Genomic DNA, 27833 nt, shown 5'->3' with positions numbered 1-27833 from the left:
AACGTCCTCTGCTGCCCGCGGATAAACGAAGAAGGAAGTGACGCGCCACCATCAGCGTCAGCCTGAGGAAGTCTGCAGCCGCAGATGAAACGTAGAGAAAAACAGGTAACGGAACCGTTTCTGTGTTTTAAAAAAGAACAACAGCATGGAATATGTGACTCATATATTTATTTAGATGTAAAAACAAACCTTCAGCTCAAAAGCACTTGAATTGTTTGTGTTTTAACTCATTTACCAGTTTTTAGGTTCATTTTAGAGAAAACAGGCCCACTAGTGCTTTATAGACACGCTTAAAATAGATTCAATGACACATCCCAAATTTGCTTCTAAGTGCATTTTTCTTTAAAGAGCAAGTCACCCCCAAATCAACATTTTTTCCTGATAAACTATATAAATGCGTGTCTAATGGTGCTGTAGACACGTGTAGTCAATAGTTTTGCGCTTTAGTGCATTTCAGTTCAAATTTAAACGTTCTGCCTAAAACTGTCAGTGTTATGCCGTTGTCAGGTAAAAACTCTGCACTGCATTTGAATTTAAATCTGCCATCGCTATTGGCTAAGAGGTACCCTAGAACGTTAGCTGGTACCATATGATGTCACAATGTCGTTGTGAGCCTGTGTGTGTGTGTGTATTTGTTAGCGGCTCCGCCCTCTCGTTCTGCTAGGCAACAGCATTTGTTGCATTTTTCAAACAGGAAGTGGGAGTGGAGTAATACTCTGGTAGGGGGTGACTTGCTCTTGAAACATGACTTGCATTGACATCATATTAGGACGCAATTCTTTGTGGTAAAAACTTGGGCACTTTGAGTTTCTCTTTCACTAAAACCACTCAGGCCTTATCCCCCGGGGCCTTGCATGTAATCCTGCTGCGCCATATTTAATCTAATAAAAATAATTATTTAAAAATTAAAAACAGTTGAGCACTTGTTTGAGTTTCCCACGGTTTCAGCGTTTAGAGAAGTGTGTGGAGACAGATGCGATGATGACTACAGCAATAAGAACGAGGACAGCAATAACAACGATCCACCATTTTTTCTTCACATCTAAAAAAAAACAATAAGAACAATTAAATGAGACACATTAATATAGTTTCACTAACATCAATTCCTAATGCAAATAAACTGAAAAAATGTTTAACATTAATTTAAAGGCAGGGTAAGGTGGTTCTAGCAAATTACATTTAGAAAAAGTACAATTCAAAGGTCCATCCTCCTTTCTTCAGGCTCCGCCCCTAAGCTGCATGAGGCCGGGTGCAACCAATATGCTCAAAGAACCATGAAAATGTGACTTTATCCGTTCGACTCGTTGTTGGCACCATTTCTGACATACCTAATGTCACGCATCTACATAACCGTATAACGATTGGGTATGCTAGCTAACGTAGATAGAACCTCAAAGCTGCAGAGCAAACAGGGTCAGCGGTAGAGTCGTGTTGCTGTTATCCAATCATAAGTGAGCTGTCCAAATATCAGGAAATAAGACTCCAGATCCTGTCGTCTGAGGCTCAGCTGTGATGTGGGCGACTGCTGCTTACTGGAAATGGTGTAACCCCCCCACCCCCACCCCCACCCACCCCCTTCCCCAGAGTATGACTTACAAGACATTAATTCCTACTAGAGACCTCTGCAAATGTATTCATTAAATGAGTGATCAATGCCTTTGATTCTTTGGGTGTTTCTCAATGCCAAGGAACCTCGCCTTGGTGTATTGGCCTCGCCCCGGTTGCTTAGGAGATACGTCATCAGGAGCCGCCAAGACGTGTTCCAATGTTCATGTTCTACCGAGGCGTGTGTTCTCTGTTTGTTAGCCGTTTAGATAGCTGAGCGAGGATACACGGAAGTGTCTTGTAGCCTAGCCTTGGTCAAAAATTACCCACAATACACAGCAGTATTTTTAAAAGGATGGCGGTTCAGAAGCCGGCAGCTACTTCAGCGACAATTTTCAAGTTTAAAAGTAAGTCAGCTAATTTAAAATGTTTTTTTTTTAGATCCAAAGAAGTTATCTATTGTTGGTTAGTTGCTCAGTGGTTGCAGCTTCGGTGGCTAGCGGGTAGTAACTCACTTATATTTTTAATTTAATATACATATGCACAATTTAAAAAGTATTTATATTGAAACTAATAAATATAAAATATAACGTCGTCTCCCGTGTCACGTGACGTTATGTGACCGCCGTGGAAGCCGTGGTCACATGATGCAAGTCTGTTCCATTTAACCGTTCTCTTTGACCAAGGATGGACAGTGTCCTGGTGAGCAAGGCGCCTGGCCTTGTAAGACATCGCCTCGCAAGACCAGGCGCCTTGCGAGGCGATGTCTTGCGAGGCCAGGCGCCTTGACACTGAGAAAGGCCCCCTGATGAGGTTATTCCAGGACTGTACGTTTTTAGAGGTGATCACAATCATTCATTTTTAACAGAACATGTCATTTATCGGTTGCCTTCGTTATGTGAACAGCACTTCAAACATGGCAAAAACGCTCCAGATAAACATCTTCTACCCCACCTTTAAAATCTGCTTCAGTTACACAGAATTTTCTTCAGCTGTCAGGGACGTGTGACATGTTTCTATGGTGATGTAAAAGTCTTGGTTTTTGCTATACTTACATTCGGTGCAAGATCCCAAGCTCTGCAAGAGCAGAAAGAAACAAAAACTTTAACAAAGGTAAACATCTGAAGTGGACACCAATGATGGATCTTCATCACAATACCAGTTTAATCCAGATGAGATGAGTTAGATGAATAAATCTAATAACCTCAGGAGAGGAGACTCCCAGAGTCGTTCTGATCTCACACAGGGACGTCTGATTGCGGTCACAATGAAGAAGTTTTCCATCGTGGAACAGATAATCCACGGTGAGGATGACGTTTGGATTTTGCACGTATCTCCAGCTGTCCGCTATGTTACGATGAGGATCGTAGGTGTGATGCATCACCACCAGAATTATCGGCTTGCCAACTGGAACCACAAAATAAACACATTTTTAAAGAGAATTGAATCAAAAACAAGTCATCTTAGTTTTTAATCACTATAGTGCCTTTATCCCGTTAAATTTCCAACAGTTTTAATATTTATCCCTTGATGTTGCGGTTCTTTAAAAAATGACTCCTGTGAGGTTTTTTTTCCTGGTCCATCATCCTGCTACCAAAGGTCGCAGTGCACTGCAGCATGCTGGGATCTTACCTGGAATGCTGCTGAGTGCCACATTAATGTCGGTTTCAACCCTCGAAGCGATGGGACAGAGAACTACCAGGTAGTCGGAGACACTAATGGAATCCACTTCCACTTGACCAAGATGGTGTAGGTGGTCAATAATCTCCTGATGAGCTCCATTTGGATTTCCGGCCACAAAGACAAAGAACTTTCTCCCCAAAACTAACAAAAAAGTAAAAAATAATCAAACATCAGTTTCAACAACGGTTCAGTAACCAGTGTGATGACGGCATCTTACGGTTTGGCTCTAAAATGTAGTTAATTTTGGCCTCATGTAGCTAAGATGATCATCTGTTTGTGAAATAACCCCACGAGTAAGTAGCCTGCATTTGTATAGCGCCTTCTAGAGTCCTGGAACCCCCCAAGGTGCTTTATAGCACAATCAGTCATTCACCCATTCACACGCTGGTGGTGATGAGCTGCGATGTAGCCACAGCTGCCCTGGGGCTCACTGACAGAGGCGAGGCTGCCGAGCACTGGCGTCACCGGTCCCTCCGACCACCACCAGCAGGCAACGTGGGTTAAGTGTCTTGCCCAAGGACACAACGACAGCGACAGACTGAGCGGGGCTCGAACCTGCAACCTTCCGATTACGGAGCGAGCACTTAACGCCTGTGCCCCCGTTGCCCACGTGGGGGTGACCAGGGTGGGGAACCCTGGTCCTCGAGGGCCGGTGTCCTGCATGTCTCTGCTCCAACACTTCTGATTCAGTGGTTGATTCACCTGTTCTGCAGCTCATCAGGCTCTGCAGAAGCCTGTTAATCACCTGCTGATTGAAATCAGGTGTGTTGAAGCAAGGTTGAAACTAAAATATGCTGGATACTGGCCCTCGATGGACCAGGGTTCCCCACCCCTGGTATAGCGCCTTCTTGGGGTTCTACAACCCCCCAAGGTGCTTCACAACACAGTCAGCCATTCACCCATTCACACGCTGGTGGGGATGAGCTCCAATGCAGTCGCAGCATCCCTGGGGCGCACTGACAGTGGCAAGGCTGCTGAGCAGGCGCCACCGGTCCCTCCGACCTCCATCGGCAGGCAAGGCGGGTAGTGTCTTGCCCAAGGACACAACGACAACGTTCTCTGTCGGGAGCTGGGATTAAACCTGCAACCTTCCAATTCAGCTTTAGGGTTTGTTCCCAGAGAACTAACCTATCGTTCTGCATAGTTAGAAAAGCTTCGAGTTCTTGTTCCAGTTTCATCAAGCTCCTCCCATTTAGAATGACCATCTCCATGATAACCCACGGGCCCGTCGCTATAACTAACATTACACTCACAGAGAAATTAGACTTCATCAAACTAACAAAAAGACGGGAACAAATCAGACAAACATTTAGAAAAAAATCATTCACAACTATATGAGTAGGGTTTGAGGAAGGTACTAATCCTGGTAAAGAGGTGGGGGTGTTAGAAAAAAGGTATTTTTATTGTGAGGAATTATATAATAATAGAAACCCAGTATATTAAAGCATTTCCTCACCAGCTGGCTGGTTGGAGGCCATGACTCTGATGATAAAGGGTGAAAAAGGAAAATAATAAGTCAAACTAAACGAAACCAACATCCTGCTGAATTACTTGTAGAAAAGCAATAAATCAAACCACAGCGTCTTAAAGGTCAGTTTCAATTCTAACTTACGTGACGAACAGATTAGTCTGACATCGATCCAACTCACCGTTCTCCTTTCAGAAGCAGTTTCCCTTCTGATCATGTCGTGCTTTACCTGTTCAACATGTTTTCTGGGAGGAATTCAAACAGCAGCAGGCGGACCGGTTCCTAGTGGACCAAACTGGGCTCAAAGGTCAGTAGAAACGTCCATACTAGAAGTCTACTTAAGCATTTCACAGGGTTTGTGAAAGACTGGATTAAAGGTGAAATATGGATCAGGAACACTAAAGCGACATCTAGTGTGTGGAGGCTGTAGCTGCAGCAGTAGAACAACGTTTCCAGCCATCAGGTTTGTTGCTGACACGTGACATTTTTATTTGGGTCCATCTGCTGTAGGCTTCACCTAGACTCACTCTGGTTTTAGATCGTTTATGGTCACTCCTCTTCTGAGCAGGATAAACACATCTTCTGGGCTTAGAAGCAGCTGCTTGACTTAATAACAGCCCACAACGGTGCCCTCTACTGGCTGGTAGATGTAAACAATTAATAATAAATCACAACCTTTACTGAAACCTTCTTTATTTACTCTCTACAGAATAACTTGATGTCACTTTGTGTTTAGGGCTTTTATTTCAGTTCTAAATAACAGCTAGAACATGACTTTTAACTCTTTCATTCCTCTTAAATAAAAAAACGATGAATGTGGGAAAAAAAAGTTGAATGTGCGTGCCCGTGGAGTAATGACTGACTGTGCTGTAAAGCGCCTTGGGGGGTTGTAGAACCCTAGAAAGTGCTTTATCAATAACAGGTCATTCATCATTTTGAGGATCAGGTGAAAAATCAAGTGTGCATGTTTGACATGTGTTCCTGTAAAAATAGATTTGGCAGAAATGTGTTTTCATCAAGAAAAGGGTTTTATTTATTTATTTTAAAACAAGAAATGACGCAATTAATGAAACATTAGACAAGCATCACAGAAATATGAAAAATAACATTAACCTTCTGGTTGTAAACTCAAACCCCGACAGAGGTTCTCCTAATATATTATTAATCATAGAGTGGCTTTAACGCTGGTCTTTGTTCCGTTAACACCACCAGGTTAAAGAAATGCAGATCACAATGTTTTTGGTTTCGTCTCATAGTTTTACAACTTTCGGGCAAGCCGAAGGCCCAGCAGAGTGGCACCCAACAAAACAACAACAACAAGAACAACAACAAGAACAGCTCTTCCAATAATGAGTGACCTGCCTAAAACAAACAGAAAAAAAAACATTGTTTATTATTCAAACTAAACACACTTTGAGTGTTTATTAGTAACAGCTTCATCACTTCTAAAGTTTATTCAGAGTTTCTTTTAAAGCTAAAGAAATATTTCCATCATGTTCATCTTGGTTGTGTTCATCTGATAAAGACTTTTAAAGGGAACACGTGCTGTTCACTACAATAATTCAAACAACATATGATGATGATTACGTTTTATTGTGTTCTTCACCTTCATCGTAGCTTTAGAACAAAACATGAAGTTTGTGTTTGATTCTTTCATTTTTGTGACGATGCTTTTTGGCAGAAAAGGTCTGGAAAGGGTTTTATAACTGAGGTCTGAAGGTCCACCATCCTGCCCCAAACATCTGATCCAATGATTTAACCCCCTCTCAGAAGGTCCTCAGGTTCTTCAGAAGCCTTTTAATCACGTTTTGATTCAAACCAAGTGTGTTGGTACAGAAAAACACACGCAAGGTCCTCCTCGGTGATGCATGAACACTTAAAGAGAAAGCACGTCGGACAGTTGAATGAAACAGAGTCTGACTCACCTCAGTAAGATTTAAATAATACGAAAGCCAATAAGTTTTGTTTTAGATGTACATTTTACATTTTTTTAAACGTATTGTCGCTTTTAAAAAGAGATTTAATGTTATGCCCGACTGTGCCTGACAAAAGTATTTTAACTTTATTTATGCATTTATGTCTGTACTGACTGAGCTGTGTGCCTAACTGGTGTTAGACATTTTAATTTACTTTTAGTATGAATTGGCCTATCAGCAGCAAAGTTCAATAAAATATGCATTTTCCATTGAAGCACCCGTCTTTCTTGTGTTTATCATCATTTTTCACATAATTGAAGCAATCTCATGCTAAATTTAAAAACAATTTAATAATTATCCAATTAGTCAACTAATCATTTCAATAGTCGGTGACTAGTTGACTATTAAAGCAGTCGTTAGTTGCAGCCCTACCAGATATAAAACAAAGGCTTCATTCAAAAGTTCTGTGCTGCCTCTCTCTCGACTCCTCTAAACCGTATTTTAGTTTATTGCTGTATTCGAGAAGAAATTCCACCTTTTCTGGAAAGGTGGGCTTCAGTTATGAACACGACACGTTCAAATCACTACAACTGTGTTTGTGAAGTCAAACCTGTGATTCGTGGCATACTTACACTTTTTGAACCAAGAGATCTGAAAAAAGAAAAAAACAAAAAGTGCGTTGGTTTTAGTACAACTATCAGTTTGCTGATGATCCCCCTGTGACATCATCCCAAAGGTGTTGGGTGATTACACCTAGTTACCTGGGAATGGGGCATTCCAAGAACTTTTGTGATGTCGTACCAAGAATTATCGTTGCGTCTAGCAAGGAGGAGTTTTCCATCATGGAACAGACAATCCACGGCGAGGATGACGTTTGGGTTGTGCACGTGTTTCTTGCTTTCAGGTATGACATGATCAGGATTAAAGATGTGGTGCATCGCCACCAGAATTATATCTTTGTTCGCTGAAAGAAAAACCTTTGATCAGAAACACGATGAATGGACGAATTATGACTAAAAATACAAGATCCTGGATACGAACGCTGAATCGGGTTTCTTGAGGGTGGTCGGGCTCAGCCGGAGAGGCTTAGGAATGGTTTCCCCAGTGCTTTTGGCCCGCCAGACTAAGCGTAATGCCCCCCCCCCCCCCCCCCCGACCACCTCCCTCCCCGACCCTACCGTGTCCCTTGACACGAATGACGCAACGAACCACCAAATAGTTACCGAGCACAGCCACTGCTGCAGCTCCCTGCTCCCCACGGGGATGGCTCAGATGTGTAAATTCACCTGTGTGACGACGACTAATGGGACTTTAAAAAGTCTAAATCATCAAAAATGATGCCAAAGCTGTTTTAAACGAGCGCCGGTCCTGAACCGACGCCAATGTAGTATCCCTACATCACTGGTCTGGCACTAAGCCCGCCAGTCTCTCTACAAACATGGAGCACTGTGATTGGCCAGACTTTAAATCATTTGGGCCAATGATAGACCTGCGAAGGCTACAATGGACCTGCAGAGCAAAATCTTTTGTTCCTGCTACAGTTTGTCATTCTAACTAATAGTTATTATTGGTATTATTGGTGTTGACGTGTCGTTGATCAGAGTAAAACTTTAACTAAATAAATAGCTTACCTGGAACGTCGCTGAGCGCCTGGCTGATGTCAGTCTCAACTCTTGAAGCGATTGGACAGAAAATCATCAGGTAGTCGGCATCAGCAGCAGAGTAGACTTCTACTTGGTCGAGACTTCTTAGATCATTGATGAGTTTTTGGTGAGCTCCATTTGTTTTTCCTGCCACAATGGGGAAGAACTTCCTCCCCAAAACTGAGGAGAAACGAAAATTATGGAGTCAAAATTACAATTTTTTGAGTATTTTTTTTTTATATCTGAAGTCGCTTTTATTTGTTCTGGTTTTGTTTTGTATCATTTGAGGTTTTTATGTCTTTTTTATAATAAAATTTCATATTTGAAGTTGATCAAAAATAATATTTATTTATATGGTTATGTTAGCCAATCAGAAGCAAGGTGTGTGCATATCATTAATTATAATGAGCAATCCTGCTACCTTCAGCCCACCTCAGAACATCATAGCTTTTTTAATGACTCATAAGGCATCGATTTTGTAGCGTCATAAATGTCCTGTTTATGACCTAAAGGTCATGATCTGCTGTGTCTGCTCGAGCAGAGACATTAAGTCTCTGACAGGCTAATCTACATGAGATAGTGGCCAAGGTCTTTAATGCACTCTGCTCATCTGAACTACTTCACCTTTGTTACAGCTCAAGATGAAGAATTATTGTATAAATACATAATCAACAACTTTGTTAATTACCAATAATAATGTGAGCCCAATGTTCAATCAATCTGTGAAATGACAATGTCATTACTTGATATTATAATCCTGTGATCAGTAGTATTTTACAAGTAATTATAATCGTGGACATTTGCACCAGACACTGATGACACGTAATGCTAAAGCCACATGACACATTTCCTTTTGTCTGATCCAATCAGATCCTTCGTTTCTGGCGAGAGGCATGGTTTTCTGTGGTGTTTGTATAAACCCTCTTTTGCATGTCAAATTCTGATTCGCCAGTAAACCAAAATATGACAATTATAAAAACTATTCCACACCACCTTTTCTTTAGTTCAAAGTGTTCTAGAGAAGTCTCAGACAGGCCATCCGGACTTCCTCTTCAGTCATAAAGAACCTCAGACAAGCTGGATAAAATCTGTTGTAAGTTACACCTGACCGCAACGGTTCCTTCAGAATAAAAGCTGAACCTCACAACCCCTTCAGGGTCTCGGAGACGCCAGTGATAACCTGTCGTGACCTGGAAGCATTCCAAGACTAGTTTGGTCAGCACCGCTGCTTTTCTACCGGCTTCGGTACCAAGGAAGATCCTTGAGGAACTCGACATTCTGGATCTAATGGAGGCTTCCCCTGGGGTACGTAGACCAACAGATGGAGTTTCATGTGTGTTATAAATCTCCTACTAAAGTTTAGAGCGAAACATTCACTCCCACTCAGAACTAACTGCTTCTCCGGATCCGCTGGTTCTGATAAAAACATTCCACACACACACCATCATCATCATTCATGTCACGTCTCACTCCACCCTAGTTCCATCAGTACACAGAATGTTAAAGTTAGTCTTGTTTAAATTGTGTAGAAATAAATTTCTAACTATTTTAAACCTGACACTCTCTTTCCTTGGAGTTAATACGAAGTGTCACTTAATCCCTGCAATAAAAAGTTCTGATCTTCTGGTTAAAAAAGTCAAAGATCCATCAGACTGATATTTCATATTTCTATGGAATCTCACATTTTATGGTTCATAAGTAAGATGTAAACGACTCATTCTTTACAATTTACACAAATACTGCAAATGCATTGAATAAACGAGTAAACCACACTTTTCAAACACAGTTTCAGTCAGAAGTATGTGAGTCCACTTTTGCGTTCTTACAAATTTACCTAAATATTCCAGTAGCCTTCAGTTCATTAAAGTCTGCAAAACAAATTCAACATTTGGCTCATTAAAATAAACCTAAAACAGGTTTTTCTTGTTCTTCACTGTCTCTTATCAGTGTGCACAATGCAGACAGGGTTAGGTGAAGGAAAACGAGGCTAACTATTTGGCTGTCTTGGTGGAGAATAAACCACAAGTCTCTGCAAACAGAACAAGCTCTTTCCTGTAAGTTACCCTCAGTCAGTAGAGGCACGTCTGCAGAAGCACAAAACCACCTGAAGCAGGTATTTAACCCTCAGACTACGCGCCTATTTACAGTTCAATTCAGTTGCTGCTTTAAAGTTTAAATGAAATAACTTGTATTTTTTTACAAATATAATCGGATGTTGTAGCCAGAATCCTAAAACCAACTGTTAACAACCACATACTCACCGTAGCCAAAACAAACAAACAAACAAACCCACATTTTACACATCGGGACACTTTAGGCGGCATTTACAAACGTTTTCTGTTTGCTTCATCACAAAATGTCCTTTTTAATTTAAATGCTGCTTTCACCTGGAGAATGTGCAAGAGAAACTTCTAGTCACAGCTGCCTCTGGGAGATGTCTCCAAACTCTTAATGTATTCATCTGCCATGGTTCTTTAAACAAAAACAGTTAATCAAAACCTAAAATTAAGTGTCTTAAGTGAATCTGTTCAGGAAAGCTTTACTTTCTTAAATACAGCACTCAAATTTAAGTTTCCTATCATTTTAAAGGATCATTTTCTGATCTTACATTAGAATGAATCTAATTTTCTAGCAGCTTGTCATGGTCTGCGTCTGCCCCCTCCTTTTTGTGCCTCCTGGTATCCTCCATCCCTCTCCAGATTCCCTTTTGCGTCTCATAGCGCCCTCATGTGTCCTTGTCTTCATCTCAGTCATGTGTCTTATGTTGTAATCTGTAAGATTATTCCTCCCAGGTCCCGTGTCATCTCATTCCTCCCCAGCCCCTCCAGGTCTTCATTCACATTCTGTGTCCTTATAGCCCCCAGTCTCTCAGTCCCCTGCTCAGTGTGGTGTGTGTGTGTGTGTGTGTGTATACATGTGTGTGTGTGTATCCTGCTCCAGTTCTCTGTGTGTGTGTGTGTGTGTGTGTGTGTGTGTGTGTGTGTGTGTGTGTGTGTGTGTGTGTGTGTGTGTGTGTGTGTGTGTGTGTGTGTGTGTGTGTGTGTGTGTGTGTGTGTGTGTGTGTGTGTGTGTGTGTTAGGTTTATTTGGCCCTCCTCAGATTCTGTTTTCCCATTTTGGTAATTACATTCACCTGTCTTCCCTCCAGCCCTCACTCCACACTCCTGCTGCCAATTTCCCTAATTGACTCCTTCCTGTTATTTAAGCCCTGTCTTGTCTTTGTCTGGTGTCGGTCCATTGTATGTGTTTGTATTCTGTCAGTGTTTGTTCATGCTCTGGGTGAGCTTTGTTTCTCCAGCGTTGGAGTTGTGGACTTGACGCTCGCTGCCTGGATTTACTTTTGTTTTCTCCACCAACTAAAGGGATTTTTACTTTACACCATCTCCTGCCTCGTTTCATCCTGGGTAATCTGCATTTTGGGTTCTAAACATCCCCACATCCTGACACAGCTAAAATCTCCTGCTTCACTCTGCGAGGCATAGGCTGCTGACAGGCGGATCCTGCTGCCTGCTGTGTCTGAAGACTCTCACAGAGAAGCCAGCAGCCCTAAAAGCTCTGAAACAGGAAGGAAACGACACAGTCGTGTTGCTCACCACTGTAAAAGCATGCATCTACCACAGATTCACACCAGGTCTTCAAACTGAAAGTAGAGATTAAGAGTTTCTCACCAACTTTCTCTTCTCCAGATGCATTACTGATGGGGGAGCAGATAGGAAATGGTCAACATTTGAAAACATAACACATATGAGATTAAAATAAGCACGTTTAGATAATCCAGAATAAAGCAGACTGTTTAAATGTGGAGGAAAGGCTGTGCTAGAGCAGTTTCTCTTTAACAAATACCTGGGAGAGACTCTAACAGACTTCATCAATGGCCTCAACAGAACCCATCCCAGAAACGTTATTTCTAGGCTCGTGGTGAGGAGAACTTACGCCATAGACTGGTAGTCTCCCTGTCTTGCTGTCATGTTGCTGCTACGCAGAAGAAAGAGGCGCTCTACCCTGCAAAGACAGGAACTTTCACTTTCTCTTTCAGCCAAGACACGAGAAGTGGCTGAAGTTAGCTTCCGATTCCAGATTTAAAGGGCCATTACGCCCAATTTTTCTCTACTCTGACCATCTTTAATCTGCTCTAGCTCAAAAACTACAACACTCACACTGTTCAAACCTGTTGTAGATTATTCTGCAATAATAGATTGCATACAACCTTGTTTGGGATTTGTGAAGCATGTTCCAGTGTTGGCCAGATGCTGAAAAAATGCATAAATCAGGCATTGTTGAAGTTTCACAAATCAGGGAAAGGTTTCACAAATCCCACACTGTGATTATTATTATTATTATTATTATTATTATTATTTGATCTGATAACAGGTTTGAAGAGTGTGAGTGTTGTCGTTTTTGAGCTAGAGCAGATTAAAGATGGTCAGAGTAGAGAAAAATTGGTTGTAATGGCCCTTTAGCCGTTTCCCAATCGGAAGCTGGAAACAGAAGCTGACTTCAGCCTCGCAGCCACGAGAGGGTGCGCGTGCGCTACAAGATGAGTTCGTTCATGTAGCACATTTCCTACATCCAGGCAACTCAATGTGCTTTACAGCAATGCTGAGAACATGTTCTGTGTTTTCATATATTTACTAAACCTAAACCAACAAGAGTCAGAATAAAAGCAGCTGTTGTGTTTATTGTTTATGTGTGTTTATGTGTTTTAATGGAAAATCCTGTTTGTCTATAAATGATCCGGAAGTCCTGATAAAACAGATAAATGTGGATTTTTCTGCAGAAGACTGAATCTCACCTGGTTAATGGCACCAGCTTCTCCAGACAACTTGCAGGCAGAAGGACCCTGCTCCTCTCGCGCTTGCTTTTAATGCTGATGCCTTCAGGGGATGCTCGTTTTTTTAACTTTCTAACTTAGACAATGGGTTATGGTGTATTTTCATCTCATGTTTGCATACATATGAAAAAGAACATCAACGTGTGCATCACTTGGTCTCTGTTGCATAAATAAATTCCGAGATTTAGCTCTGTTTATTCCGTATTAAAGACCTGATTAAGTGGACATTTAATTTGAATTAAGTAAGAGTAGAAGTAGTGATTAAAGTTAATTGGGTTAGATTGATTTAAAATTATCTACTTTGATCTCATCCAAAGAAGATTTTTGAGAGTTTCAATAAAACATTTTTAATAGTTATTGAAATGATTTTCTAACAGACAAACAGAGTTGATGTCAACATCTTGTGCCAAGTTTGGCACCTGAAACTTGGAGATGACTCATAGCTACTTCATCACCAAATCTTAGCTCAATATCCATGTCACCACTCTTTCTGTTAAGAATGCCACACTTAATAGTACCAAATATGTACATCTGGAAAAAGGCCACATTGAAAAAGGCCACATTGGTCAGTGCATCACTGACTTTTTGCAACTAAATCCACAACTGCTGTTCATTCTGAACCTATAATGAGATTAGATTAAACATCCATTAATTCTGCTTTTCTAGGACCTTGGAAACAGCAGGCAGGTTGGAGATGATGTTAGCTTGATTTAAACCCGTCTAAAGCGTGTTACAAAGTCTTATTCAGCGTTTAGAGCACGTGTGCCAGACACAAGGCCCGCGGAGCATTTTTATGTGGCCCGCGAGATAAATATCAAAATTATATTAAAACTGACCTGATGGCCGATTTTACCGCAAAGACTACAACTCTCATGATGCTTTGCGGCGTTAGCGTGGAGCCGAAACACCCCCTCCTTTGTGTTTTTTTCAGCGTCTGCTGCCGGTGTCTGCAGCTCCGATCACTCAGCGCCGAGTTTACTCGGCTATTTGCCGATGTGGAAGCCCAGAAACGGAGATTTTAACCGCTCAGTAATGTGTTCACGACTGAAAGAGAAAGTTTTCCAACTAATTTCCAGACAGAGCTGATATAACTCCAGCGAGCAGCGACACGCTCAAACCAGCATGACTCTGTGGCTGCTGTAGTTGTTGTTTTTCCTCCCCGACACACAACACCGTGGTCAAGCTGCTCAGACATGTTCACCAGCACAAACCTATGTGAGCACCTGTTGTCATCTAATGTTGTCATTATTATGATGAAGATGAACAAAACAACAGGAGTCTCCTCCTCAGCTCAGATCAACCCCATGATGCAGGTATCTGGCTGGAACAGGTGAGCATCACAGTAAACCAGTGGAGCAAACTGAGCTTTAAATATGTTGGTTTTATGCTCTTTTTCTGATCCAAAACATGAAAGTTAACAGGTGAGATGTTGCATTTTCATTTAAGATAAAATGATATTTTTATTTTGTTGTTGGCCCGTGAGAAAAGATTTAACCTACAGTAAACAGGAAGTGGAAAGGCTGCAGACAGATGAATAGAATAGAAAATCCCTTTATTGTTCCTCAGTGGGGAAAGCTAGACGTCACAGCAGCGATGACACTTATTACAGGAGAAAAAAGGAGAATAAAAAATAAGAAAAATTAAGAAACAACAAGAAAACATAAATCCTGAATAGATTTTTAAAATGCTGAATATACCACAAGTAATGAATAGCACTGATGCGTTTTATTTCAAATGGACTTGCTTGTGTGTAATTTGGTTTTTCCACATTCAGTGTTAATAAAAAAATAAGTTTGTTTCCAAATTAAAAGGTTCAAAATTGCATGTTGATGAAGAAAATGTGAAAATTTGCCATCACGTTTTCAAAAAATATTAAGTTTGCCAACTCCGGGTTGGGGGAGAGGTCCTACCTCAAGTGGAGGAGTTTAAGTATCTCGGGGTCTTGTTCACGAGTGAGGGTAGGAGGGATCGGGAGATCGACAGGCGGATTGGTTCAGCGTCTGCAGTGATGCGGACGCTGAGCCGATCTGTCGTGGTGAAGAGGGAGCTGAGCCAGAAAGCCAGGCTCTCGATTTACCGGTCGATCTACGTCTCAATCCTCACCTATGGTCATGAGCTTTGGGTAATGACCGAAAGAACGAGATCGCGGATACAAGCGGCCGAAATGAGTTTCCTCGTAGGGTGGCCGGGCTCAGCCTTAGAGATAGGGTGAGGAGCTCGGGCATTCGGGAGGGACTCGGAGTAGAACTGCTGCTCCTCCGGATTGAAAGGAGTTAGCTGAGGTGGTTTGGGCATCTGGTCAGGATGCCTCCTGGACGCCTCCCTGGGCAGGTGTTTCAGGCATGTCCTGCCGGCAGGAGGCCCCCAGATCGACTCAGGACACGTTGGAGAGTTTACATCTCCAATCTGGCCCGGGAACGCCTTGGGGTCCTGCCGGAGAAGCTGGTGGAGGTGGCTGGGGAGAGGACGGTCTGGAGCTCCTTAGTTGGGATGCTGCCCCCACGACCTGGACCCGGATATGCGGAGGAAGACGACGACGACGATAAAGTTTCGCTTCTTTGGCGACTTTGTCCCATAGTTTCATTTGGGCCCAGTGTGAATCTGAGTTTGACACCCCTGGTTTAGAGGCTTTATAATCAAGATAATGGGCTTTAAATGAAACAAGCATGTGAACTCGCCTTTTGCATCCTTTGTGCTGTCATGTGGGTCTCTGCTGCTTCCCTCCAAAGGTGAATAAAAACTAATCATCGCCTAAAACAATCTGTTTCAAAAAGTATCTTAATACTAGCATAGCTAAGCTAGCATGATGAACCACGACTATGATCTGGATGCATTTCAACGACCTGATAAGCTTTTATTTAAGTCAACTGGGTGGAAACACTCAATCCTTTAATGTGTGGATGTCCAAAATAATGATGTGTCCGCCCCCTGCTGGACACTAGCGGCTACTACAGCCGCGTTCATGAACCAAACCTGTAGATTCATTCAAAATAAAAAATTCTAGGTAAAAATCAAGACTATTTTATATATTAGCGTTAACGTGTTCTGAAAGGTGCTGAAACTGTCAATGTGAGAGTTATTTGGTGCAACAGGCTTCATCAGTATTTTTTATATTAACAATGGAACTATTTCAACTAATAAAAAATCCAAAATATGTCCCCTTTCATGTTTTCTGTTGTATTTAACCGTAGGGCTGTCAGCACCGCGTCGTGTCGGACGGTCCGTGAACGCATCAGCAGATGCGGGCTTGTTCCGTCCAGTAGGAGGGCGTTCCGCTCACGGCTGAATTCCTCCTGCGTGCGTGAGCCCTGCTTGTATGTGGATGCTGCTGAGGCTCGGGTTGGATCCCGGAGTGTTTTAGGGACCAGAACCCGCTGGATGTCCGCCTTTCTGGTGCTTCCAGGCCCGGGGGAGAGGCCACAGAGGAGGCCAGGCTCGCAGACATGGAGGCTGGCCGTCCTTCCAGAGGAGGGGAGCTGTAGGACGGTAGGCTCACGCATTTCTTCCTCCGTTAAGAAACAATGAAAAGCGGTCAGGAGTGGAGCTCCAGCCTGGAGAAAAACAAGCTCATCATCTTCCTATCACACACACGTGCGCGCGCGCGTGCGTCTGAAGTGTGTCCTTACGTCGTCGTTACTAAAAATCTTATTTTCCCAGGACACGGTGGTAGGAGATTTAATTTTGTTTTCATCTTTGCAGAAATGTCTGGTTCTACAGGTTTTCAGAACATCACTTCATGCATTTTGCAGCTCTGTGTGCAGCCAGTGGCCTCCAAACGTCCATCGCATCCAAACATGTTTAATGTGATGGAAACAGTGTAAACACACCAGGCTCAACTTGTTCACAGGAGCACAGCTGCAACATCTGGTCACTTCAGACCAACACATCTGCACAAATGCGTTTATAAAAACCAGCCGGTTGTAACTGAGACATAATGAAGAATAGGAGGTTTTAACAGCTACTTTATTTATAAAGTTTCATGTTGTTTTATTGGCTTAAGGCCCTGAGGGAACTAAAGAGGTAATAGAAAATATCAGCTGATCAGAATCAGTGTTTAATATGATCCATTTAATTGGTGATCCGCTGCTTGTTTTGTTTCAGCAGCCATGGGAAAAAGGCATTTTTCCAATGAATTTACCGAGCAGTTCCCTCCAGAATCACGTATTTCTGTTTTTTTTTACGTATTCTGCGCATATTTATTTAACATCCATCTCATCCAGGTGAGGTGTCATGGGTCGTGACCTCAAGGGATAAACCATCAGCCCTGCTCAATGGTCAACTTTCCTGGCGGGTTCACCAATGAGGACAGTGGGAGGGTTAATCTGAAATTGGCCAAAATCAGTGTCATCAGGTGTGTCATCTGGTATTTCCAAGCCCGGGCAGCCTTTATTTTGAAATTGTGGATGATGCAACCTATAAGCATAGGGCAGCAGTAGCTCAACAGGTTGAGCGGGTTGTCCTGTAATCACAGAGGTTGCAGGTTCGTTCCTGGCTCCGGACAGAGAATTCTGCTGTTGTGTCCTTGGGCAAGACACTTAACCCACCTTGCCTGCTGTTGGTGGTCGGAGGGACCGGTGGCGCCAGTGCTCGGCAGCCTCGCCTCTGTCAGTGCGCCCCAGGGCAGCTGTGGCTACATCATAGCTCATCACCACCAGCGTGTGAATGGGTGAATGATTCACTGTAGTGTAAAGTGCTTTGGAGTCCTTACTCTGAGAGGAGCTATACAAGTGCGGGTCATTTATCATTCATTTCGGCCCTCTAAACCAGAATTGGTGCTTCGTTGTTTACAGTAATTATTGTTTTAATAGAAATTACATTTATTTCTGTTTTATTTATGAGACACAATTAGCACAATGTGATTGGCACTTTTAGAAAAATACCATGAAACTGTGATAAATTATGTTTTTCCAACATAATTCTATTTTGTTTGGGTACCTAAATAAGATAAATATTATTGTTGTTGTTGTTAGCCCTTAATCGTTACAGCTTCTTCTGCTTTTGTTGTGTTTGCAGTGGTGATTTCTTCAGGTGGGGGTGGCGCTTCTAGTATGGACCTCACCCACCTCAGAGGGGATATGTCACCTTTGTACATGCCGAGGAAGAGGAAACCAGCCCAGTCACAGCTAAAAGCAGCACTTTTATGTTCAGGTACAGAAAAAACTGTTCATGTTCTGATTTTAAAACATGAAAATCTGGCTTAATTCACTTATTTCATGTCTTTGATCACTTTTGTAAAATCAGCTGTTCAGAGATTTCCTGAACGAGATGAGGTGAACACGGCAGAGCACTCACAGGTGAGAAATCTGCAGCTTAAATCCATTTCTGGCTTCTCGCACCGAAAAGAAAATCTTCCCAATTCTTTGTTTTCTGTTTTAGAACGAAGCTCAAGACCAAAATGCTGCAAAGATGAAAAGAACTTATAGCAGAAAAAGGTAAAAGATGCTCCAGCCTGCTGTCACCAAGTGCATCCATGTTCTAGATGCTTATAGGTGCAGGTTGCAGGGTCCACAATTTCAAAATAAAGGCTGTTTTTTCATAGCCTGGCCTGCCAGACTCCTCCTCTGTGTAATTCGGCACAGATAAATTAAACAGGATGAGTCTGGCAGGCCAGGCTAGGTATTTTTTTTTTTTAGTAATTTCAGTTTTTTTTTTACTTTATTAAAACAATAATAAAACATTTTTCTTTGTGCATCAGGATTTAGAAGCATATTTCTTCAGAAATCCTTTCGGAGGTTTGTCCTAACTCCACACCTTAACCTTGTTTAACCTAAACAAATATTTGAAAATGCAAATGAGCATCTTCTTGTGTCTGCATCCTCCTCTCCAACTCTCAGCTGCAGCTCATTGTTTTTCTGTTTCTGCTGGCAAAAAGCCACACCTGCAGGTGAAGAAGAATATTTTGACATTTCATTTTGTGTGCATGGCTCTAAAGCTTTAAAGGTAAACAAAAACATAAGCATTATTATAACATATTCAGTTGAGCATTTGTACACACAAATGCAAGGGTAACACGCTCTAAAACATTTTAGACAAGACAGTCTGTATAAAAGTTCATCCTCTGTCACATGTTTCAGACATCCCGGACAAGCCCCCAATTTAGGAGAAGATCTGAGCTATTAGATCAGGTAATATCATATAACAGTGGTTCCAAATGATAGAGTCAGTAATGAATCACCTAGTTGGGGTGTTGAGATGATCTCCCCCCCCCCCCCCCCCAAACAAAAGTAAGAAAAATGTATGCTAACAGCTTTAGAGAAGAGTTTATAGAGTCTGACCAGTAATATTTGGGATTACAAGTCTTGACTTTTCATATTTTGTGAGTCCAGAGCTGAAATGTTCAGAAACTATTGATGTATAATAGTCTAAGTTCATTGTCTAAATCACCATCAAACCTGCTCAGATACTATAAAAGCTCAAGTTTAACTCAAACTCTAGCTGTAGTTGTGGAGTTATTTCAGCATAAAGAGGAAACTACGTGTCATTGTTTCTTTTACCTCATCAGGAGGTCAAAGGTAAATTCTGAGTAACTGTCTGCTCCAGAAGTTTCTGTTAAGTGTTAATAATAGAAATTATTGATCAATATGCTCATCTGGAGCCTTACAATGTGGCATCATGTAACCATAGCAACACAGTAGCTCCACATTGGAGGTGCAAACACACCGGTCACGGTCTACAGATCTAGGCGACGATCCGGTGAGCTGTCAGCAGACGTGTCCGCCTGACCAGCTAGAATATAGACTATAGACGAAAATAAAGAGTTGGAAATGTATTTTCTTTAACCTTTTAAAGTAAAACTTTTTGAAGTTAAAAAAAAAGTCAGTTTCAGTCGGGTCAGTTTCCAGCTGTGAACCTCAGGACTCGTATTTGATACATTTACATTTTATAGCAAATTTAAAATCAGATTCTGTTAAAAAAAATCAAACAATCGTCAAAATAAAAAAAAATTCCTGTAATCCCAACAACAACCCAGACTTCTTTACTTGGTGTTTTTTTTTACCCCAGACAAGATGGCAGATATTTTTATGGTAACCAGCGATGTCATCGTTATCTGTTAACAATTTCCATATCAGGTATGAAGACCTGCAGAATGTTTCCATGGCAACAGTAGATTATGCGACCACCAGTTGCGCAGTGATGTCATCAGGTGGTTTGGCCAATGGTTCAGACCTGGGCTCCATGGCTCCACCCACCCCGAGGCTTCCTCCAAGACTGGTAACAAAGGAGGCGTGGCCTGAAGGCCCAGAAACAAGCCAGGAGTCGTCCCAGCCCACGGACCAGGGCTGGAGCTCCAGCAGAGACCGTGGTCCCGAAGCCTGGACTCCAGGGAGAGACCGAGCCCAGAACCAGATCTGGAGTTCTGGCAGAGACAGAGCAGGACAGTCCAGTCAGGAGCAGCAGTGGATGTCAGGCAGAGACGGAACCCATCCTGGACCGGATCAGGCCTGGATGATGGGTCGGGAGCACGTTCCCAATCAGGGCTGGGCAGCGAGCCGGAATCGAGGCCGGGATCAGGCCTGGAATAGAGGAAGGGATCCAGGAAGAGACCAGGGCTCCTCGGGGCCGGACCAGGGATGGGAAACTGGTCCAGATCCAACCTGGAGCAACTCAAATAGGGACAGAGACAATGTCTGGAGGCCTGGTGAGTCCTCACACACACACACACACACACACACACACACACACACACACACACACACACGCACTCGCACACACACACGCACACTCGCACACACTCACACATACACTTGCACACATGCACACACTCACACATACACACACACGCGCACACACACACACACACACACACACACACACTCGCACACACACATGGCACCAACTTTGTAGGCTTAAAAGTTTTCAAACGGAGGTCAGCAAATTCTGGAAAAAGTGGAGCCAGTTGGTTGGACCAAACCTGTTTGTACGGAATAAATGGCACACTAAAGAGCGGAATGTCGCTATGAGGGATGTGGTCTGGGTAGCTGACCAAAACGCCCTGAGAGGATAGTACAGGCTAGCCCGAGTTGACAGCGTCAACACTGACAACAAAGGCATAGTTAGAGATGTGCTTGTGAGGACCTTTCGCAGTTATCCTGTTTCTATCAGAAAGATAGCTGGAAAGGAGCCAGCTTCAGAATCCAGTAAACATAAACATAATGACAAAATTCCAGCCACAATCCTTCATAGAGATTTCAGGCGCCTTGTCATTTTAGTTCCCATTGAAGAACAGAAAGAGCAAAGTACTTGTGTCACCTCATTGGGATTGAGAAACCATGAGCTCAAGTGGGAGGTGTTGAGTTAAAACTGAACAATTGGAGTTGATAGCGCTCAACCGCCACTGAGAACTACATCCCCCAGAAAGCACCAGCAAAATGGCCACCGATTGGTGATGAAAACACCTGGGCAAAGATGGTGGGGGTTCTGTTCTCAGTCAAACAAGGTACAACAAGCAAGCAAGCTCTACTCATGAGTTGACTCTAAAGACACCAATGGTTGGTGAATATTATTTTGTTTATGATGTGAAGTTGTTTAGGTTGACCACTAAAGTCATGTTGCTTATGAGTTTGATTAAATACAGGTGTTTAAATGTGTGTGTGTGTGTGCATGCGTGCACACACACACACACACACACACTCGCACACACACACACACTTGCATGCAGACACACGCACACTCGCACACACACACACTTGCACGCATGCACACACACACACACTTGCACGCTTGCACGCATGCACACACACTTGCACACACACACACACACACACACACTTGCACACACGCACACACACACACACACACTTGCACACACGCACACGCATGCACACACACACACTTACTTGCACGCACACACTTGCACGCTTGCACACACACGCACACGCTTGCACGCACGAACACACACAAACACACACTCTAGTCTAGCATTCATTGTGAGGACTGTCATTGACTTCCATTCATTTTAGTGACTGGAACCCTAACCCCACCTCTAACCATAACCAGTCTACTCCTAACCCTAACTAAAACTTAATTCACACCAAACCTTTAAAACTACCCAGTAGAGTTCTGTGACATTGCCCCAAAGTGAGGACCAGCAAAATGTCCTCACTTTGGTACTAATGTCCTCAGTTTGCAGGTAAAAAACTTGTTTTGGTCCTCACTTTGATGTATAGATCAGTACACACACACACACACACACACACACACACACACACACACACACACACACACACACACACACACTCGCCACAAGGTCCTGCTAGTCTCAGTTTCATCCTTAAATAAAAATATCTTCTAACAAATTTATTGGCTTTATTCCATGAAACCTCGCTTTAACATTATTTAACTCAAACAAATGAAGTCTTTAGGTGTTCAGAAATGTTGTCTCTGTTTTTATTTTAGATCTGAACATGAAGAAAGTCCGAAGACCAGAGGTGGACGCTAAAAACTTCCCTCCACCAGCAGGGGGCAGTGTGTCCTGTAAGTTACCTCTTCACATAGCTCAGACGCTTCTGATTTTATGGATTTCATAAACTGATTAATTATGTTGGTAACGCCTCTGCAGCTCAGATATGTGAAGATCAGAAACCTCCAATCCTCCCGATCAAGAAGGAACCTCCCGCTTACCCTCCAGGTGAGAGCAGAGGTTACCCCTGTGGTGCAGACCATGGAGGATGTTTATCATGTATCTGCTGTTTCTGATGCTTGTTGTTGTTTGTTACTTTAACCTCAAACAGGAAGTCAGGAGGAGCGCTGGCAGCTTCAGATTGTGGCCAAAGGCAGAGTCACGTGTCCAAAATGTAAAAGTGTGAGCAGGAAGACGGTGGAGGGGCTGAAGAAGCACATGGAGAACTGCAGACTGGTGAGCCGCTCCAGATGATCAGGATGATGATTTCTCAGATGTTTGTTTCCATTTGTAAAACAGACTTTTATTGTGAAGGCTTGAAGGAAGTTCCTGCAGATGCTGCTACAGAAGCGGCCAACAGATGATTTCTTGGGCTAATATAAAATAATCCTAATTTAAACATGTTTTTAATCCATAAATGGAGCATTTAGAGCTTCATCTTGACTCGATTAGATTCAGAGTTAGAGTTGGATCATTTACGTGTTCAATGTTGGTTTATTTGAGTTTTTGTGATTCTGCAGCAACCTTTCACCTGTCAGCACTGTGGCAAACAGCTGAAGTCGTCTACGGGGATGAAGTATCACATCATGGCCGACCACAGCCACTTGGTGAGTTTCCTCCACCTTTTTCCAGGACTTTATCAGCTATTTTTGGTATTTTTCATTATTAAAATCATCTGTTATCTTTGATTTTCAGATAAATTTAAAAGCTTCTTCTCTCTTTCCCTCACAGCCATCAACAGAAGACGCCAAGGACCTGAACGACCGCACCATCAAAGACAAGCTGCGGAAAATCCTGAAGAGACTCGGAAAACTGAAATGCTCAAAGGAGGTGAGGTTGATCGGCCTGCAGGAGTAAAATCCTGACAAAGATGAAGCCGTGCTCATCTTTTCCCTGCAGGGCTGCACGGCTGCCTTCACCAGCATCATGGGATACGTGTATCACATGAAGAAGTGTGGCAAGGAGGAGTCTGAGCTGGAGAAGATGCTCCTCAACTGCTCTCACTGTGGCAAAACCTACAAGTCTAAGGCTGGATTGGAGTACCACCTGAAATCCGAGCACGCTCCGGTCAGTCTTTGAGTCTACCCATTCAGGAAGTCTGTCAGGACTAAATGTTTGACGCTCTGCTGCTCCTCAGACTCCGCTGAAGATGGAGGAAGACGAGGACCTGAAGGCTCAGAGGGAAGCCAACCCAGAGAGGACTCCCAGCGGGAGAGTCCAGAGAGCCTCGGCTCAGGTGGCTAACTTCCACCTGGCGGAGATCGCCAACAACGAACTTCCTAAAGACTGGCCCAAACGGAAGTTCCAGTCGGACCTGGTTCCAGATGATAAAAAGGCAGGAGGAGATTCTTCTGTCTTTAACCTGAAAATCACGTTGTTTTCAGTTCCGTTTTTCCTAAAGAAATACTTTATTTCTGACATTCCCAGTTGAAATACACCCGACCTGGACTGCCAGCCTTCAGCCAGGAGGTGCTGAGGAAGTGGAAGAATGAGGTGAAGCTGCAGAGGAAAGTCCAGTGTCCCAACCAGGTAGGAGCGATCTGGATGCTTCCTCCTTTCTCAAATGGGAAGCTGCAACAATCTGATTGTGACCTAGCAACCTGAAACTGTGAGAGTAAAGTTCTGCATCCTGTTAAAAACCTGAAGAGAGCAGACACAGAGACGTCCGATCTAAAGCGAAGCTCTGGTGCTTCCTCCTGCAGGGCTGCGGCTGCACCTACACCAGTGTTTCCGGCCTGAAGGCCCACCTGGGGCTCTGCACAAAGGTACGCGCTCATCTCTGGCTCTCTGGAGTTTAATCTGCTGTCAGAATAAAGTCCAACTCAAGTAAATCAATAGTAGCACGTCTATAAATCAGCATCACCCAGGATTATTCCAGCTTTAGTAAACACAAACACTCAGATGAGTCAGTAAACAAAACAGATACGGAGCGGTGTCTGGGGATTTATTTAATTTATTATAGGATGTTTCACATGCATTCTGAAGAATCCACACACACTCACACACAGCCCAAACTAATAAATAAATAAATGATAAAAGAAGTTCACCCTAACCCTGGAGCAGTGGCGGTTTTACCATTAGGCATAGGTCGGCGGCCGCCTGGGGCCCCCTTTTGTTGGGGGGCCCCCTAGCCCTGACCGCCAGCACCCCTCTGTTAATGCCACAATGGACTATTCCTTGAAGACGCTGATGAGCAAACAGGAAGTGACTGGTAGTCATTCCACTCCAATCCAGTCGGTGGAAGTAATGCACCAAATTGTTGTTTGCCAAGTGCCATAAGACCACAAATAAGAAGAAGATAAAGCAGAAGAAGAAGAAAAGAGGTGGGAGCGTTCGTAACAAACTCAAAGCGGTTGTCAAAACATTAAGCATGAAATGGAGTTATCCTAGTGGGTCCAATAAGAGAAAGAAGCACTTTGCTTTAAAAAAGCTTTTGTCTTCACTTCCAAAAGTGGCGTTGTTTTTCAATGTAAACATCAAAAGGAAGCAGAGAAGGAAAGACTATAGAAAATGTTTAAAGGGAGGAAAACATAGACCAAAATGTAAAATAGGAGAAAAAAAAGAAAGGCTAACCCCCAAATTCCACTACCTCCGCTCCGCTCCGATACGAACGCCGGAGCAAAATCGGTCCCGTTGTAGTCAATCAGAGCTATTCCACTACTGCGGCTGTGCTCCGGCAATGCGGCGCCGTGCGCCGCCCTCTGTTCCGGTGTCCAGCAAAAATAGAATCGATCCTATTTTTGCCGGACGTCGGAGCACCTCCGCAGTAAATGGACAGAAATCACAACCGCCCAACAGGAAAAGGAGCGAGCACAACTTCCGTTTTTCACAATAAATCGATAAACAAAAAAGCGTTTTTTGTTTCATATGCACAGGTTTAACAACTTTTAACCACTATCAATGGCGGCTGAAGTTTAAATGCACAAAAGTAAGCCATAAATACAGTTTCCACTATCAAAGTAGTCACACTTTGTTGATCCAAACACTGCTGATCTCTCAACACAAAGGATGGGCAGATTAAACAGTTCATGCCGATGCTTCTCCCACACAACGGGTGTTTGGATCGCACTTCCGCGTTTATTGCTCGGACTGTATCGCAAGATCTCGAAAATCCCGCGCATGCTTGTTTGCCCCCCTCAGGTCTCCGCACCGGAGCGGAGCCGTTGTAGAGCGTGTACCAGTAAAAATTGAGTTCGGAAGTGAGCGGCTGCGGAAGGCGGGGGCGGACCGGAGCGGAGCGAAGGTAGTGGAATTTGGGGGTTAAGCACAGGAGCACTGACAGGAAGAAGAAAGCACTCAAGGGGAGAGAGAGACAGGAAAAAGGAGAACTAATAAAAGGGGAAATAACTCGTGTCAGAAGAGGGGAGAGTTTCACAAATCCAGTTAAAGATAAGATTGTCGAAAATTTAGTGTAAGGGGGCCCCATGTCTGTGTTTGTCTTGGGCCCCCAAATTGCTAAATCCGCCACTGCCCTGGAGGTGTAACGGTGGAGCGAAGCTTCATCGGAGCTTTGATTTCCAACCGGATGTTTAAAACTATCGTCTGAAAGCCGTTTGTGATTTCAGGGCGAGTTCGAGGCTGGAAAATACCGATGTCTGATCTGCAACAAGGAGTTTAACTCTGAGAGCGGAGTCAAGTACCACATCAACTCGGTCCACTCACAGGTAATTCAGCAGCTGCTCTGTGCAGGTGACCCGGTACCGGTACTGTAACCCGCTTCCTGGTTCTGCTCTGTGAACCAACAGGACTGGTTCGTCACCAATAAAAAAGCCTCCAAGAAGTTTGAGAAGTTCCTGAAGAACCAGTCAAAGGAGGCGGTCCCTAACACGGACAAGCAGCTACTTGACCAGTACCACCTCCACCAGCAGCATCCGATCCAGCACCCGCTGCAGCCGCTGCACCACCTCCAGCACCAAGCCCATTTCCTTCATCCGGAGCGACAGAACCTCCAGCCGCAGGCCGACCCGCACTTCCAGCAGCCCGTGCTCCACTACACCCCTCTAGAACCTCCACCAGGGCCCATCTGGATGGACATGGACCGCAGGGAGGCGTTGGCGGGACCGGAGCAAACCCACATGGACATGGAGATGGTCAACATGATTAAACACGAGGAGAGCAGCGATGGGATGGTGGAGATGGAGAGAAACGATACAGGAGAAAGAGGAGGGGAGCGGAGCGGCTGCTTTGCTTTCAGCAGCTCCTCCAGCAAATCGGAGCTGGAGCAGCAGGACAGGCGGAGACAAACGGAGCGCTGGACCATGAAACGACCCGGTGACCTGGAGCCCAACTCTGAGGCGGGGAAACGACACAGAAACGCCTAAAAGCTCGGAAAATATGCGCTTCCTCAACGCGTCTCCGTCTTCGTTAACGGGACCGACGCAGCCGGTGATTGTCTGACAGAAGTCCTCCCGCTCCCGCAGAGGTGAGACGGCCGCTGAAGCTCTGCGAGGAGATAACTACCAAACGTGTCTGTTAACCCGACGTGTAGTCCTACTATTCTGTGTGTGTGTGTTGATCCGTAACGAACCGTTCGCTCCGACTTTAATCGTCCGATTCTTTCAGAACCTTTGATAAGGAGTCTAAAGTCACCTTAATCCTCTCCTTGTTTAGCCTTTTTGGGCCGCAGCAGCGTCTCATCTCGGGTTTGATAGAGTAAAAAAATCTCTTTGAATGTTAAAGTAGCAAAGTCTACAGAGGTCAAAGGTCACTCTTGTCATGTGCAAAACAAACATTTCGTCCATCTAGCTTGCTGTTTTTGAGCAGCTCTAACACGGAAATGATAATAATAATAACATTAGACTCGTGTATCATCTCCAGTTACACAAAGATTCGTGTAAATCTGTCAAACACAGTAAAATTTTGCTTTTTAAGGTTGATAAAAGCAAAATAAATAGTTTGATCATTTAGATCGAGTCAAATGAACCCGAAACCGAAATAAATTCAAATTTCATGGAAATCTTTACATTTTTATGGTGCAATAATTCATTTAAACTTTATCAAGTATTGAATCTGATGTCAGACGTTTTCCAGCTGTTTTTTTGACTGAATGACAGCGATAAGGGTTTAGATGTTTTAATAATTAGTGACTGAAAGCTGCAGGAGGAAGTAAACTTTGGCTCTAAATCCGG

The 27833-nt window shown here is 43.5% G+C and overlaps 2 protein-coding genes across 2 annotated transcripts; one reads left to right on the top strand and one right to left on the bottom strand.

Moving 5' to 3' along the window:
• Window positions 1-137: 137 nt before the first annotated feature.
• Window positions 138-17823, bottom strand: LOC107377859 (uncharacterized). The gene is made up of 16 exons (XM_070541845.1): window positions 17794-17823; window positions 17383-17544; window positions 16272-16663; window positions 13939-14068; window positions 13755-13805; window positions 13505-13616; window positions 13047-13161; window positions 12188-12256; window positions 11923-11948; window positions 8244-8435; window positions 7374-7576; window positions 7245-7263; window positions 3178-3369; window positions 2750-2952; window positions 2601-2622; window positions 138-1042 (listed from the first exon to the last, which is right to left on the bottom strand). Exons 1-16 carry the CDS (start codon window positions 17821-17823, stop codon window positions 945-947), a joined length of 2016 nt encoding a protein of 671 aa, XP_070397946.1. The 3' UTR covers window positions 138-944.
• On the top strand, window positions 16432-27169 carry znf512 (zinc finger protein 512). The gene is made up of 16 exons (XM_015947760.3): window positions 16432-16571; window positions 18099-18233; window positions 18327-18379; window positions 18462-18517; window positions 20156-20724; window positions 22482-22559; window positions 22645-22713; window positions 22817-22941; window positions 23226-23312; window positions 23437-23535; window positions 23605-23772; window positions 23843-24040; window positions 24133-24234; window positions 24408-24470; window positions 26271-26369; window positions 26451-27169. Exons 2-16 carry the CDS (start codon window positions 18134-18136, stop codon window positions 27024-27026), a joined length of 2442 nt encoding a protein of 813 aa, XP_015803246.3. The 5' UTR covers window positions 16432-16571; window positions 18099-18133; the 3' UTR covers window positions 27027-27169.
• Window positions 27170-27833: the final 664 nt, after the last annotated feature.

This window comes from Nothobranchius furzeri, chromosome 2 (assembly GCF_043380555.1).
Source record: "Nothobranchius furzeri strain GRZ-AD chromosome 2, NfurGRZ-RIMD1, whole genome shotgun sequence".
Taxonomy (NCBI): Eukaryota; Metazoa; Chordata; class Actinopteri; order Cyprinodontiformes; family Nothobranchiidae; genus Nothobranchius; species Nothobranchius furzeri.
Note: the sequence above shows the minus strand (reverse complement) of the source record. Positions and strands in the feature narration are given on the sequence as shown.